This window comes from Capricornis sumatraensis, chromosome 19 (assembly GCF_032405125.1).
Source record: "Capricornis sumatraensis isolate serow.1 chromosome 19, serow.2, whole genome shotgun sequence".
NCBI classification, from domain to species: Eukaryota; Metazoa; Chordata; class Mammalia; order Artiodactyla; family Bovidae; genus Capricornis; species Capricornis sumatraensis.
Genome location: NC_091087.1, coordinates 48,481,513 through 48,498,540, shown reverse-complemented (window position 1 = coordinate 48,498,540; position 17,028 = coordinate 48,481,513). Strand labels below are relative to the sequence as shown.

At 36.6% G+C, this 17,028-nt stretch overlaps 1 protein-coding gene and 1 non-coding gene across 2 annotated transcripts in view; both read right to left on the bottom strand.

Annotated features, from left to right (window-relative positions):
- The window catches only part of G2E3 (G2/M-phase specific E3 ubiquitin protein ligase), a 35,279-nt gene that overhangs the window by 14,696 nt on the left and 3,555 nt on the right, over positions 1-17,028 (bottom strand). The window contains exons 3-9 of the mRNA XM_068991135.1: positions 16,553-16,718; positions 12,332-12,438; positions 11,541-11,657; positions 7,821-7,945; positions 7,364-7,493; positions 5,994-6,301; positions 3,969-4,150 (exon numbers count right to left, since the gene is read on the bottom strand). Of these exons, the coding sequence (XP_068847236.1) occupies positions 3,969-4,150; positions 5,994-6,301; positions 7,364-7,493; positions 7,821-7,945; positions 11,541-11,657; positions 12,332-12,438; positions 16,553-16,718 (1,135 nt within the window). The remainder of the gene's footprint in view (positions 1-3,968; positions 4,151-5,993; positions 6,302-7,363; positions 7,494-7,820; positions 7,946-11,540; positions 11,658-12,331; positions 12,439-16,552; positions 16,719-17,028) is intronic.
- TRNAC-ACA (transfer RNA cysteine (anticodon ACA)) lies at positions 15,017-15,088 on the bottom strand. Its single transcript has one exon. It is a non-coding gene; the product is annotated as a tRNA-Cys (tRNA).

Here is a 17,028-nt window from a genome sequence, read left to right as displayed (position 1 = left end):
GGATCTCTCGATCCTCTGCCTTCTCTAAATCCAGCTTGAACATCTGGAAGTTCCTGGTTCATGACCTGTTGAAGCCTAGCTTGGGAATTTTGAGCATTACTTTGCTAGCATGTGAAATGAGTGCAATTATTCAGAGTTTGAACATTCTTTGGCATTGCCTTTCTCTAGGATTGGAATGAAAACTGATCTTTCCCAGTCCTGTGGCCACTGTTGAGTTTTCCCTATTTGCTGGCATACTGAATGCAGCACTTTCAAAGCATCATCTTTTAGAATTTGAAATAGCTCAAGTGGAATTCCATCACCTCCACTAGCTTTGCTCATAGTGATCTTTCCTAAGGTCCACTTGACTTTGCACTCCAGGATGTCTGGCTCTAGGTGAGTGACCACACCATCATGGTTATCTGGGTCATTAAGATCTTTTTTGTATAGTTTTGTGTACTCTTGTCACCTCTTCTGTTTTGTTAGGTCTATACCGTTTTTGTCCTTTATTGTGCCCAATACAATGAGAGGAAGGAATTCAATTCTCTGGGTGACCTGGTGTATCACAATTGTACCTTTAAAACAGGAGGCATTTCTGTACTGGCCAGACACCATTTTATGCTTTGTGGGCCATATGGTGCTTGTCCCAAACTATTCAACCCCACCACTGTAGTGTAAAATCAGTCACAGGCACATCATAATGGGTTTGGTTGTGTTCCTATAAAACTTTGAAAAGGCAGCAGGCAACACTTGGCCTACAGCTATAATTTACCAACCCCTACTTAAAATCTAGATTTTAGAAAAAAATTAAATATCTGCCTTTTTTTGAGCTTTTGTCTTTTGGGTCTCTTTGTTACAAAAGCTTAGCCTAATCTTAACTTATTATACCCCAAGCATTATCTTGGAAGAGATATCCTTCTTCTTCTTCTGTTCTATATTATGATATATTTTACTACATGACAGTATATAACATATTTGATTATCTTGTCTTTCTTCTCATAGGTAAATTCTAAGGAGGCAGGGGTTTTGTTTAGTTCACTACTTTATCCTCAGTGTTAAAACAAGTACGGGATACACAGCATTTGTTGACTGAAATCAGTGAAGAAACTGGCAAAGAACCAGAGTAAATAAAGCCATGAGGAGAACTAGATGCCTTAAGGGCCCTAATGAAGAGTTTAAACTCCATTCAGTAGGCAATGAGAATCCATTAGGATTCTTAAAGAAAGCAATGTGGTCAAACCTATACTTGTAAAAGAATCATCCGGCGTAAGAAGATTAGAATAATATCTTAACTGTTTAAACACAGATATAAATTTCATATATTAAGCATACTAGAAATAAGAAGGAAAGGCCACTCTTAAGAGACAGATGCCTTGACACAAACTGATGAACAGAGTATGGAAGAGTGATAACAACCCTGTCTCCAGAATAACTTGGAAATAAAAAATCTCTTGAAAAGAACATGGGAATCAGGCAAAAAACCCCAAATTCTGGGAAAAAGTTCTGTCTTACACATGTTGGCTCAATTTGGTAAGAAGACCCAGATCCTACCTGGATCTAAACATTGGGGGCCAAAAAATACAGGCCTGGAAATCATCAGCAGGTTAGGAACGAGAAGATGCTTTCTTCTCACTATACAGAAGGAGGACTGTTAAGACAACACTACCTAAAATTACCTAAGTTTCAGGGGTAGCAAGAAGTATTTAAAAGGACAATAGTAGTTAAAAGTACCAGGGAACAGAATATTAAAGAAAACAGCAGAAAGGATTTCAAATACAATGGTGATTGCAGAAATCAGAGGAGATAAGGAATTAGGAAAGAAAGGCCTTCATATGTGGAGATTTAGATCCCTGCCTATTTTAGTAGGTGACAGGTTAAGGGAAGAAAAGTTCAATGGATTTCATTGTCTCAGTTTCTAAACCAATAACACATGGGCAAAGATACTTATCTCACAGGGTATTACGGTAAGTAAACTGATTTTGTACAGGTAACACGTGTAGTACAGGGCTTAATAAATGGCAACACTTTTTAGGAAGGAACATAGAGTCTCTCCAACTATTTTCACAGAGAAGCAAGTCAGCCTGGTCTTTCACTCCACCTATCACTCATATCTCCCTGCTGTAGGAAGAAAATATAAATTTTCTGCTGGTAACCATCCTCTCTTTAGATCCACCTGCCTACAAGGAGCACTTTCACCTGCTCTTTAGCATGCAATAAGGAACCTGACTTATGTCATCTCTGGCAGAGCAGATAAATCCATCTAGTTCTGAGAAGTGTAACAAGCCATTCTGACCACAGATCTAAGCCACATTATCCAACTGGTTTTATCAACATTAAGCATGGAACTTTGATCTCTAGCTGTTTGTTCTTTACATCTATCTGTTAAGTGATTGTTAACTTTGCTGGTAAACAAAAATATCTACACCCCTTAGTTCAGTTCAGTTCAGTCGCTCAGTTGTGTCCGACTCTTTGCGACCCCATGAATCGCAGCACACCAGGCCTCCCTGTCCATCACCAACTCCCGGAGTTCACTCAGACTCGCGTCCATCGAGTCAGTGATGCCATCCAGCCATCTCATCCTCTGTCGTCCCCTTCTCCTCCTGCCCCTAATCCCTCCCAGCATCAAAGTCTTTTCCAATGAGCCAACTCTTCGCATGAGGTATCCAAAGTACTGGAGTTTCAGCTTTAGCATCATTCCTTCCAAAGAACACCCAGGGTTGATCTCCTTCAGAATGGACTGGTTGGATCTCCTTGCAGTCCAAGGACACTCAAGAGTCTTCTCCAACTCCACAGTTCAAAAGCATCAATTCTTCGGTGCTCAGCTTTTTTCATAGTCCAACTCTCACATCCATACATGACCACGAGAAAAACCATAGCCTTGACCAGACGGACCTTAGTCGGCAAAGTAATGTCTCTGCTTTTGAATATGCTATCTAGGTTGCTCGTAACTTTTCTTCCAAGGAGTAAGCGTCTTTTAATTTCATGGCTACAATCACCATCTGCAGTGATTTTGGAGCCCAAAAAAATAGTCTGACACTGTTTCCACTGTTTCCCTATCTATTTCCCATGGAGTGATGGGACTGGATGCCATGATCTTCATTTTCTAAATGCTGAGCTTTAAGCCAACTTTTTCACTCTCCTCTTTCACTTTCATCAAGAGGCTTTTTAGTTCTTCTTCACTTTCTGCCATAAGGGTGGTGTCATCTGCATATCTGAGGTTATTGATATTTCTCCTGGCAATCTTGATTCCAGCTTTCTTCCAGCCCAGCGTTTCTCATGATGTACTCTGCATATAAGTTAATAAGCAGGATGACAGTATACAGCCTTGACATACTCCTTTTCCTATTTGCAACCAGTCTGTTGTTCCATGTCCAGTTCGAACTGTTGCTTCCTGGCCTGCATACAGATTTCTCAAGAGGCAGGTCAGGTGGTCTGGTATTCCCATCTCTTTCAGAATTGTCCACAGTTTATTGTGATCCACACAGTCAAAGGCTTTGGCATAGTCAATAAAGCAGAAATAGATGTTTTTCTGGAACTCTCTTGCTTTTTCTTTTCTTTTTTTTTTTCTCTTGCTTTTTCGATGATCCAACAGATGTTGGCAATTTGATCTCTGGTTCCTCTGCCTTTTCTAAAACCAGCTTGAACATCAGGAAGTTCACGGTTCACGTACTACCCCACAAAGAATATTTATTATTCTATTGCAGATCCATCATTTATATTCAAATATATCTAGAACATGGGCTTCCCTGGTGGCTCAGACAGTAAAGAATTTGCCTATAATGCAAGAGACCTGGGTTCGATCCCTGGGTCAGGAAGATCGCATGGAGAAGGGAATGGCTATTCACTCCAATATTCTAGCCTGGAGAGTTCCATGGACAGAGGAGCCTAATGATCTGCAGTCCAAGGGTCACAAAGAGTCAGACATGATGAAGCAACTAACATATAACTAGAACACAGTCTACATCTCAACAAACAGGTACATTTCTTACCCTGATCATAATCTGTGCCACATCAAAGTCTGAAACATCATCTAAAATTGGTTGGGTATTTTCTGGTCCATAAGCAAGGCAGTTAAATAAGGTCTGAGAAAAGAAACCAGGTGAAGGACCACCATGAACCAAAGAAATGGCAACCATTTTGCCAGCTTCATAGTAAAGGTTCTCCTTCAGAGCTGTAAATACAGATAAAAGATATCAAATACACTTCTTTTATTAATAAATGATAACCATCATATATAAGTAATAAATACATAATAAATCAGAAATTTAAAAAATCCAAGCATTAGACAGACAAAAAATAACCTAATTGAGACACTATAATAATGTATACTATATAGATTTCAACTAAAATATACAATTTTCAATTCTATAAAATTTTTTTCTGAATACAAAGTAACAACCTGTTGTAGAAAAAAGATGTAAATACAGAAAATCTTTTTATAAAATCATGTATAATCCTACCACTCTGTAATAACCAGTGCATACACTGCGGTATATTTGTGTCTCATGTATATACAAATATATACATAAATGATTTGACTTCTGTTTTCTTCCACTTTACTGTATTGCAAATTTTTAAAATATTATTTGAAATTATTCAGATCTATAGTTAACGAATGCATTAAAAATGATTTACTGATGTGCTACAACGTAAACCATGCACTTATTACTTGTTACCCCAGTTGAGGACATTTTCAACTACATGAGACACAATGTTATAGTCAACATGTGTTACACATTCTTATTTATATATCTTTTGATTATTAGGATAGATTCCTACATATGATATTAGTGGTTCAAAGGATATGAACAATTTTAAAATTGCTGATATACAAAATAGTACAAATTTACTCTCAACAGTATTCACTTTAGTTCAGTTCAGTCGCTCAGTCGTGTCCGACTCAACAGTAATGCTACCTTAATTGACAGGTATCATCATAGCTCTCAATATTTTTCAATGTCTCATTTAAAATGTTTTAGCTACTTTCGTAAGTCAAAAAGATATCAAGTAAATTTTCCTTTATTTTTTTCTAAAAAGTGTTCAAAGTAATTTATTAATAAGTAACAGCAACAATACCTGAAATGGTAATAAAATTCCCTTAACAATAATCTTATGTACTACACATTAATAGTCACATATTACAGATGAAGCAACTGAGATACAGAGAGGCTAAGCAATTAATCTAAGAATATGAAGCTACTGAAGTAGAAGTGTACAAACTGAATTCAGATTTTGTGACTTCAATTCCATGTACTCTCTCCACTGTAATAAAACTGTTGACCTTTTTTTTTTTTTAAAAATAAAGGGAGTATAGAATTAAATTGTGTGTACTGTTCATAGTACTAATGATCCTTGGTAGTTTCTCAATTATTTCAGGCAACGGTGAGGAAATTCTAAAGAAAATATAGAAGGAAGTCAACTGAACGAAATGTCTTCTTGCTCTCTCTCCAATTCCTATTACAGCAAAAGTGGTTATAAAAGTTCCTAAAAAGAGAATGCTAGAATTAACCAGTGTTTCAAGATGCCTGTTTTAATTACATTATTTCTCCACCAGAAGATAGAAAAGTATCATATACATAACTCTGAAAAAAAAATTCTTGAAAGCAAAAGTATGTTAAAAATCTGTTATACATTGACCCCAAAATTATGTTATACAAATTCTAGGTTGTGAAGAAACATGCAAACTGCAAATTTAAAATATATAAACAAAAAGAGCTCAAAAAATTATTCATTGCATTTGGTCATTCTATTCAAATCAATTTAAATATAAAGTACATTTTTAAGAAATTACACTTAATTGTGGAATCACTGGAAGATACTGCTATAGGATAGTCTTAAATAAAAAATATTCACTATAAAAATTATTTTTAGAAGTATCACTTTTCCCCTTCTCTGTGATTTATCATTATTTTATTAACAAAGTGATTATACATTTTGACTACAGGTACTGAGTATCAATTCTAACCTTACACTTGCCATATTCAGTATATACAATAATAAAGAAAAATAATTACCTTGAGAATTTAAAGACAAGTTCTTTGACAAGGACCCTTCAAACAATGGTGAGTTCTCAAGTTGCTGCATTAAGAGACTTAGGAATTCTTGCTTTGATCCAAGCTGCTCTCTTCCAAAATGGTCATTTTCATTAACATACACTATTTCAATTGCATATGAAGGATTAAAGTTTTGATTTCTGAATCCATCTAAGGCACTATTCCAGATATTGGCTTTGTTGATAAATACTTTTTTAGGCTTTTTCTTAACTTGGAATCCTAACTCTATAATTAGAGTCGAGATATCTCTTCTAAATTTGCTGCCTTGCCTATAAAACATGAATTTAGATATACAGGTAAGTACTCTAAAGTACTTAACATGACACAGTAGTTATACAGTCAATAAAAAAATAATAGAGAAAAGATTAAAAGGAAGTTCTTCCCCAGTTCAGTTCAGTCGCTCAGTCGTGTCCGACTCTTTGTGACCCGTGAATCGCAGCATGCCAGGCCTCCCTGTCCATCACCAACTCCCAGAGTCCACCCAAACCCATGTCCATTGAGTCAGTGATGCCATCCAACTATCTCATCCTCTGTCGTCCCCTTCTCCTTCTGCCCTCAATCTTCCCAGCATTAGGGTCTTTTCAAACTCCCACCCAAAAGCAGGCAATGGTTGCCATGGGAAGCAAACACCAATAACCTTAGTTCTAAATTCTTGATTCCTTCTGCCCAATCTTCTACCAAATTAAAAGCATCTAATGTTATAAATGATTTATAAGAATGGTGACAGATGATTATACCAAATTTGATCAATCCAGCAGATTCAGATATAAGAGCCAAGAGTTCAAACTCTTACTTCCTGGCCATATTTGCTTAACTGCACCTTACTTCATGTTCACTAGCTTCTTAGAAGTAGAGCACACTAATCTCTGCTTATTACATAATAGACCTATAATTTTAAGAGATTACATATTTTAATTAGCATTTATAAACCCTAAATAGTAAACCCTCTAAATAACAAGTATAGCATCTGGAAACTGTTAGGAATGGAAATTCTTGGGTCCCACAGCAGATAAACAGAATCGGAACCTCTAAGCATGAGGCCGAGCAATGGGTCTTAACAAGACTTGCAGACAATTATATAGACTAACTCAATTGTTCCCTGCCTCAGTTTCTCCATCTGTAATTAGAATTAATGAATTCAAAATAATCCTGTTAGAGGCAATGTCCATGGATCATCTTTCTACATCAAATTGGGGACTACAGTTTGAAAAGCACTCTTTCAAACTACAGTAAGATCAGCTAATACTCTAAATGTATATAGAGCCATACCCTGTTAAAATTTTCTCAAAATAAAGTTTTATTTATTTTTTTTTCCAATTCCAAATACATACCTCAGCACATCTTTACGCTGGTCTCCAGGTGACTGTCTGGGTAATTTAGGTGAAGACTCCTCCAATAAACAATCATTTATTCCCACATTAGTGTTGGGTAATGCATGTTTTTTGGCTTTCTCGAATTCGCCTACAGATTTAAAACCCAGTGTTAGCATAACAGACGGCTTCCTAGGTGGTGCTAGTGGTAAAGAACACACCTGCCAGTGCAGGTAGACGTAAGAGATGCAGGTTCGACCCTGGAGGAGGGCATGGCAACCCACACCAGTATTCTTGGCCTGGAGAATCCCATGGACAGAGGAGCCCGGCAGGAGCCTGTAGTTCATAGGGTTGCACAGAGTTGGACGCAACTGAAGCGACACAGTACACATGCATACAGTGTAACAGAAATACAGGTGGAAATTTTTAAATATTCATTAAAATGAAAACATCTTCGTTCAAAATTACAGAATATTACCTGCGCTGTAGAGAATACTTCTACATTCCAAACATTCCCAATTTTGTTCCCATGACTGTAGTGAGGAACAGGCTAAATGTGTTCCGCTAGAACCACAACACTGACAGCGCTTTATTTCCCATTTGCTGAGGACATAAAGAGAAGCAGATATTTACATTCAGTATTAACTTAAGCATCAGCACCACTACATGCCTCACTGCCCATCTCACACACACAACCAAAGAAAGGAAAATTATCTGATTTGATACTGTATTACTTTTTCCTAGTGCTTTTTTCCCTATTTATTACATTTGTAATCTCCCTCTTTGAATAGTCTCTTTTAAAAACTATTTATTTTTATTTATTTATTATTGGCTGCATTGGGTTTTCATTGCTGTGCACAGGTTTTCTCTAGTTGTGGAGAGCGGGGGCTGCTCTTCAGTTGTGGTGCATGGGCTAATCATTGAGGTGGCTTCTCTTGTTGCAGAGCATGGGCTCTAGGGCTCACGGGCTTCAGTAGTTGTTACACATGAGCTTAGGAGTTGTGGCACAGGCTTAGCTGTCCCTACGGCATGTGGGATCTTCCTGGACCAGGGACAGAACCAGTGTCCCCTGCACTGCAAAGTGGATTCTGAACTATTGGACCACCAAGGAAGTCCAATATTCTCTTTCTAAAAATAGGGAATCTAAATAACACTGTGAACGTGCACATACACCCAAGAATATAAACACTGGAAAGAATATGACTGAGAAGGAAAAAAATTTTCTTTTATACTTGGAGATGATTATGCTCATAGGGAGACTGCTATGGCAATGTGTCTGATAAGGAAGAAGCATTCAGTAAATACACTGTCTTACCTAAAATACTATCTTTCCTATTCAAGGTAAGGAATTATTTCCTATAATAAGCTTGTTCAGATACCTCAGATACTTTGTAGCTCACTAGGATCCAGATTTAGTACCTGACCTCCATTCATATTCTCTCTGATTTGCTCCCTGCCAGCCCCCACTCCCAGTGTTTCCCCCACTGCTTTGTGACCTGTGCCAGTCTGTATCCACATTTTCTGTATGGCTGTGGGTTATGCTGTGCAGACTCCCCTCTGTTTGGTTATGAGTACATCTGTCTATATGGGGATGGATGTACTCCCTGAATGTGTGGACACGTGGGTGATCAGAGAGGTAGGTGCAGAACTTTCCCTCTGCTAGGTGTGGGCAAATCTCTGTGGAAATGGCTGTATAGGGTTGTGTCATCTCTGTCTCCCCTATTCCCCAGATAGTCCTGCCAATGGAGGATGAAGAGAAAGATGACAGCTAACATAAGTGCTTATATACCAGGCCCAGTTCTCACCCTTTACATGTAAAGTTTAATCCTAACAATTTTAGAAGGCTGGAAAAAAGTTACCACCTTTTAAAGAAGAGGAAACCAAAGCAGAGGTGTGTAAATCACATGCCCAAACAAACTGACACTGCTAGTCTCACAGTGAGGCTTCCAATCCAGTTTACCTGGCTTCAGACCATGCTCCTAACCACTACACCATGCTGCCTTTCAGCAAAATTACCTTCCGATCTCTAGAACGAGAGGGAGTGAGATTGTAAAGGAAGCATTCAGACAGCAAGAATCTGTGTCCTAGGAGAAAAAGCAAAGTAGCTGCCGGAAAGAGTAGCAAAGGATTAGGTGACCAATGGTATACAAGAAAAATAAATAAATTATAATCAAAATAACCTACAATGGATTTAGAAAATGTCAATATTAATGAACATATTGCTTCTTAGAACTCTAAAGCATGTTACTGTCTACAAAGCACATTTACAAACAGTCTCATCTCTGCTTCAGCACAACTCTTGAGTGGGGTATTTTAGTGCTTACAAATGAATAATCAGGGTCACCAAGTAACTTAGACAACAATACACATTACTCGACATCTTCAATGAGATCTCAAGCCTTAATGAATCTTTAGTCTAGTGGCAAAGACAGATTTAAATAACATCAACTACATTGTAACAAGCACAATGAAGGGAAAATTGAGCCCAGAATGGGGAATGAGTAGTAGCTTCTTAGGAGAAACCTTCCAAAGCTGCTAAGACTTCAGCAAAGTAAGTAATAACTCACCCAGCAAAATCACTTTCCATAAGAAATAAAGCTCCTAATATTCTGCTCTGCACCTTAAGTTTCAGTTTGTCATGTTAAAATGTATCAAAATTTCCTATATAAATGTCAACAAAATTAATTTGTTACTTTTTCATAAAAATAAAAATACTCTTGATTTCTAGCACTCTATACACAGTGTATGGGTTTCCCTGGTGGCTCAGAGGTAAAGAATCCACCTGCCAATGCAAGAGACATGGGTTTGATCCCTCGGTCAAGAAGATCCCTTGGAGAAGGAAAATGGCAACCCGTTCCAATATTCTCACCGGGGAAATCCCAGACAGAGGAGCCTGGTGAGCTACAGTCCATGGGGTGACAAAGGTTGGACATGACTTAGCCACTAAACAACAACAACACAGTATGTACACGGAAGGCACAAAATGATTGTCAAGATTACAGCCAATGTCCACTGATACACAAAAGAATAACCAATAAATTTCAAATACTAAGCCTTTTTTTTTACAGTGATCTAAAACAAATACTGATAGATTAATCTAGTTTCTTAACTTCTAGAACAGTGTCATACAACAGAAATACAATGGAAATCATATATCTAATGTAAACTTTCTCAGTAATCAGATTTAAAAAGGTAAAAGAAACAAGTGAATTGATTTGAATATTTCTGAAATATAATCATTTTGTCTGATGTAGTCAATTTAAAAAATTATTGACAAGATATTTTAAGGTCTTTTTTTTTTCTTTCTTAAAAAAGCGGAATTGCATCACTCCCAGAATTCATAGTTTGAAGACCTAACACCCAGTACTTCACAATGCGACTATATTTGGAGATAGGACCTTAAAATAGAAAATTATGCAGACTTCCCTGCTGCTCCAGTGGCTAAGACTCTGCTGCGCTCCCAATTCAGGGGGCCCTGGTTGGCCCTGGTCAGGGAACTGAATATCACATGCTACAACTACGAGTTCACATGCCACAACTAAATACAGAAGATTACACAGCTAAGACCTGGCACAACCAAAATAAATATATATATATTTTTAAAAGAGATAAAATGAAGTCATATGGGTGGGGTTTGAATCCAATGACTGGTGTCCTAATAAGAAAAGATTAAGACACAGAGGGGGATACAACTAGGAGGAAGCCACGTGCAAGCTAAGGACAGAGGCTTCAAAAGAAATCAAACCTGCCAATACCTGTACCTTGGACTTCAAGCCTCCAGGATTGTGAGAAGACAAATTTCTGTTGTTTAAGTCACCCAGTTTGCGGTATTTTGTTATGGCAGTCCTAGCAAACTAAGATACATGTTAGGTGTTCAGTGTGTATTTTACACTTGCAGCACCTCTCAATTTGGAACAGCCACATTTCAAGGGCTCACTGGTCAATTGTGACTAGTGGCTACCACAGTAGAGCTCTAGAAAACAAAGCTTCATGAAAATATACCACAAAAGTTACAATTATGCCAGCTGCAATAATTTTTCTGTAAACATATGCAAATAAATATTTAATAAACATACCTCATCTCAGATTAAAACTTCAAACCCCCTAAGAGCAAAATACTTCACTAACTAGGAAACCTACTTTCTTAAGTTGAAGGTTTTAAAAAGGACACTAAGTACAAGTGAACTTTCCCATTTACCTATCAGGCACATTATAGTCTCGCCCTTCTTTGCAACGACATCTTCGGACATCACAATGCTCATAGTGCTGCAGAAGCTCTTGATAAGCATTTTCCTCTAATTCCCAAGATGCATCTCTGTAAAAGAAGCAATATATAAAATGGACTTTGGCCTTAAATATTACATAAAAGGATATCAATCTAAAAATAAAGTCGTAACAAACTTAGGAACAAGAATAAAATTTGTTTTTTTAGGATCAATCATTCCATTCAAAATATAAATCCATTAATGTTATCTTATCCTATAGTTCATTAGTCTCAATGAATTTCAAATATTAAATGAAAAATTAAGTAGAAATTTTCTGAAACTTGTATTTCTCTTAATATTTCACTTCCAATTTTTAAAATTTCAAGTTTAGTACCATTATTTCTGGATTTTCTCACCTTTAAATATTAACAAAATTCTTTTCATACACTTTAAATTTAAGCCATATCTTGATTCTCATATAATTTATACATACCATTCTGAAGCCTATTATACTTTTGTATAAGTCCATGAATACGGTACACAAGTGAGGTATACAATTATTAAGAGACTATTAACAACTAATGAGACAGTTAAGTCACAGTGCCTGGTCCCAAGAACTGGCAATCTGAGGAGGAGGAAGTGGTAGTGAAGTAGGCTTTAGATTTCCCTTTTTGAAATGGCTGCTTATCTATGAGTACTTTTAATCAATATAAATGACTATTTCCATTTTTATTAAATTCTACATTTAAAACATCTTTTCATCAAAAGGTTAAATGTAACTCACTTTTCAGGAATATGAATTCCCATTCTCAACATCTCTTTCTGAAATATATCACTATTATTGCATATAGTACACCTAAAGAAAAACACTCCTGCATTTACTGCTTGCACCTATAGTGGAAAACAGAAAATACATGGTTAATAATTTAACAGATTATCAGGTTATGAATTATATAGCTAACAGAACATGTGCTACTTTTAACATACTATGAAATTTTATTTATGTTAGTGGTTCATAAACTTTGTTAAACTAAGTTATCGCACTGCTAAAATTTGGAGATATTTCTCCCAGTGGGAAAAAAATAGTAAGCCAATGAATTGACTGTTCTTTACATCTCTCACCCATGTGTTTCTCAACCTTTTGTATCTAATGTCATTTCTGTTTCCCAAAATTGTGTTGTCCATCACTCTCTGTGAATAAAACAGTAAAAGCTTTGGTTACTTAATCTAGGAAGGATGTTTAAATAAATGATACATATAAAGCATCCTTGGTTCTGTTTTTAACTCAATCTCTGTTAGTTTCCTTTCCAAGGGGGAAGAACATAAAACCCATTCTCACTGCCTCAACAAATACAAATATAGAAGCAGCAGGCAGAAGATATTCAAGAGAAAGAGTAGCCAATTCTCAATTTTAAAAACTAGAAGCATACATTTATTTAATAAATATTTAATCCCCACTATATAGGTACCAAAACACTATGCCAGTATCAAAAACAAACATAAAATGACTTAGATTCTGTTTCAAGGAATTCTTGTGAGTAGGCATACAGTATAAAAGTACTTTTAGGAAATTACACACAGCAAGAGAAAGGAAGAAGTACTGAAGTTTATTTAAGAGCCTGGCAAAAATGTCACAGCAATGGTAAGGTCAAAGTTACGTTTGGAAAAAATAGGGATCTGCCATGAAAATAGGATAAAAGATAACACAAGGAAAGGGAACAGCACTTATTAACTCTCAGGGGCAAAAGGAGTACATGTGATTGGGGAACTCAATCTCAATAGCCTTAAAGATTACATGCTGACCATACTGAACTAAGTAATGAAAACACGAAGGTAAGTCAAAGTCAGTAGCGTGAAGAACTGACAGGGAATAAAGCATGCAGGAGCCAACAGGCTCCAGCAAAGGCCTAGTTAATAAAAAAAGAAAAACTGTCTGAAGTGAAATCACCAAGGGCTTAAGATACAAGGTGGCAAAAAAGGATACACAAAAAATATTAAGCAGACCTGAAAGACTTGGGCAATGATTTGTGGATGGTGAAGAAAGAAGTGAACAAAGAATTCAGGTGTAGCACACACACAACATGTGAGAGGAAAATAACAAGTTATTAATGAAATCTCTGCTGAACCTAAAGGATCTTTGAGCAGTAGAAATGGAAAGAAAAATAGCAGACATGAAGGATACCAAGACCACAGCAATGATGGAGAAATCCAACATGAACAAGAATAGTGACAATTCTTTCCGTATATAGAACGGAAAATCTCTATCAATTTCTTTGATACTAATCTATAGTCTCTCCTCACAAAATCCTAATATATACAGTATTTGAAGAAGTCACAAATAAAATTTGCTTTTGTTGTTCACTCAGTCATGTCTGACTCTTTGCGACCCCATGGACTGCAGCACACCAGGCTTTCCTGTCCTTTACCATCTCTTGGATTTTGCTCTAACTCATGTCCATTGAGTCAGTGATGCCACCCAACCATCTCATCCTCTGTTGTCCCCTTCTCCTCCTGCCTTCAGTTTTTCCCAGCATCAAGGTCTTTTCCAATAAGATTGCTCTTTGCACCAGGTGGCCAAAGTACTGGAGTTCCAGCTTCAGCATCGGTCCTTCCAGTGAATATTCAGGGTTGATTTCCTTTAGGATTGACTGGTTTAATCTCCTGGCAGTACAAGGCACTCTCGAGTCTTCTCCAGCACCACAGTTTGGTGCTCAGCCTTTTTTATTGTCCAGCTCTCACATCCGTACATGACTACTGGAAAAACCATAGCTTTGACAATATGGACCTTTGTAGGCAAAGTAATGTCTCTGCTTTTTAATATGCTGTCTAGGTTTGTCATGGTTTTTCATCCAAGGAGCAAGTATCTTCTAATTTCAGGGCTGTAGTCACCATCTGCAGTGATTCTGGAGCTCAAGAAAATAAAATCTATCTCTCTTTCCATTGTTTCCCCATCTATTTGCCATGAAGTGACTTGACTGGATCCATGATCTTAGTTTTTGGAATGACAAGTTTTAAGCCAGCATTTTCACTCTCCTCTTTCACTTTCATCAAGAGGCTTTTTAGTTCCTCTTTGCTTTCTGCCCTAAGGGTGGTGTCATCTGCATATCTGAGGTTGTTTCTCCCAGCAATCTTGATTCCAGCTTGTGCTTCATCCAGCCCAGCATTTTGGATGATATATTTTGCATATATATTAAAGAAGCAGGGTGACAACATACAGCCTTCATGTACTCCTCTGCCAATTTAGAACCAGTCCAGTTTTAACTGTTGCTTCTTGACCTGCATACAGGTTTTGCAGGAGGGAGGTAAAGCGTCTGATATTTGCTTAAAATTTGCTTGAAAGTGAAAGTAAAGTCGTTCGTGTTCAGACTCTTTGCAACACCATGGACTGTAGCCTACCAGGCTCCTCTGTCCATGGAATTTTCCAGGCAATAGTACTGGAGTGGATTGCCATTTCCTTCTCCAGGGGATCTTCCCAACCCAGGGATTGAACCTGGGTCTCCTGCATTGTAGACAGACGCTTTACCATCTGAGCCACCAGGGAACCACATATAATTCTCATCCTACTGCACAGGTTTGTTCCTCCTTCAACTCTTTCTATTAATGGAGTTCAGAGATTAAAAAAACTTTTTATTTAGGTATGATTATAGCTACCTAAACTGGTTAAACTCCATTTACTATTTCAGTTAGGACTTGTACCAGAGTGGAAAAGCCACTGAAGCTCTTTCAAGAAACATGACTCAAGAACAAGTTCTGTCCTTGTATGCTCTAACCATGTAATAAATGATTGTTAATATTTACATCACAGACAGGTGTCCACATGGCCATGGTATTATATTACACCTGCGTAAAGTACATCTACTTTTTTGTTAGTAGTACTATTTCTAGTTTTTAATGACCGAATTAGAAACTTAGTACTTTCAGAGTTCACAAAAAGTATTATGAATACTAGGTCAAATTGGAAAACCTCTGTTTCATTATTAACACAAAATGAGGCAAATCAATACTAACATTTCATTTTACTAAATACTAAAAGCCAAACTTTATAAACAGTATAAATTTAAGTGATTCATTTGATAACTGGCATTATCAACAATAATTGCCTATCAATTGACACTTTCACACATGTATGTTACATATTTGATGTTATTAATAAGTGGGATCTTTTTAAAATTTTAAACTACCCTCTGAATTGAAGAAGCTGCAGATTATTAAACTACCTTCTGAATTGAAGAAACTGTAGATTATTTAATATTGTTTTATGATATTCAATTTACCTGAAAATTCATCATCAGGTGTGACATACAAGGTGGCTCTCAAAGAACTATACTGTATTTCAATTCATTAGACAGTAATCAGTTTAATTTCAAATGTTATAATAAAGTGTTTCTCTGTGTGTGTGTGTGTGCGTGCTCAGTCGTATCTGACTCTGCAACACCATGGACTGTAGCCTGCCAGATACCTCTCTACATGGAATTTTAAAGGGAAGAATACTGGAGCAGATTGCCATTTCTTTCTCCAGGGAATCTTCCCAAACCAGGGATCGAACTTGCCTCTCTTGTGTCTCCTGTGCTGGCAGGCAGATTCTTTACCACTGTGCCACCTCAGAAGCACATGACAAAATGTTTACTAAACTAAAAAAAATAGACCTCTTAAAATTAAATTATCCTAGCTTACAATTTATTATTTCACATATCTTGGTTTTTCTAACTTTAAGCATATAAATAAACTTGGGAATTAAAGACTGTATTATTTTTTGTGATATACAAACAAATTCCTTGGGTAAAAACAGTATTTTCTAAATTTAAAAATACATTAAAAGGTAGTATCTAAAGTATTTACCAAAACATTACTTGTACGCTTCAACAGAGTAATTTTACATGTAAAATTTTATTCAATAAAGCTATTTTAAAAAGTTACAAGTAGTAAGAGCTAAAACACATGTCTATTCTAATTCAAATCAACAAGCAACATACTTTATATCAGAAATGTTTACAAACTATCTTACCTGCAAACAGTCTCTATGAAACCAAGCATTCTTACAACAAGGACTTCGTAACACATTGTAAGTTGGAATAGGCTCTATAAATTCCAAGCAAATGGTGCACAGTAAGGAGTCTCTACAATTATTAGGTGTAATTATTTGAACAGGTCGATGTTTCCAACAAAATGACCTAAAAATGTAGATTAATTTAAAACAACATCTAATAAATTATAAAGCACAACTAAGCTAGCATTACAATTCGTATCTATTAGAGAAAATTCATTTGTCTCTCTCACAATTAACTTAAAACAGGCTGGGGAAATGCCACTGTAAATCAGTCTTCTCATCTATAACCAAGGAGAGCTAGATTTTCCAAATGTGAACCTTTTGGTGGTGAGATTCACCTCACAGAATTTCAATAACTGATACTATGTTGAGAATTATGAAATATTGTTAGTAACAGTATACACATTTGTACTCAAACCTGCACAAAAATCAAA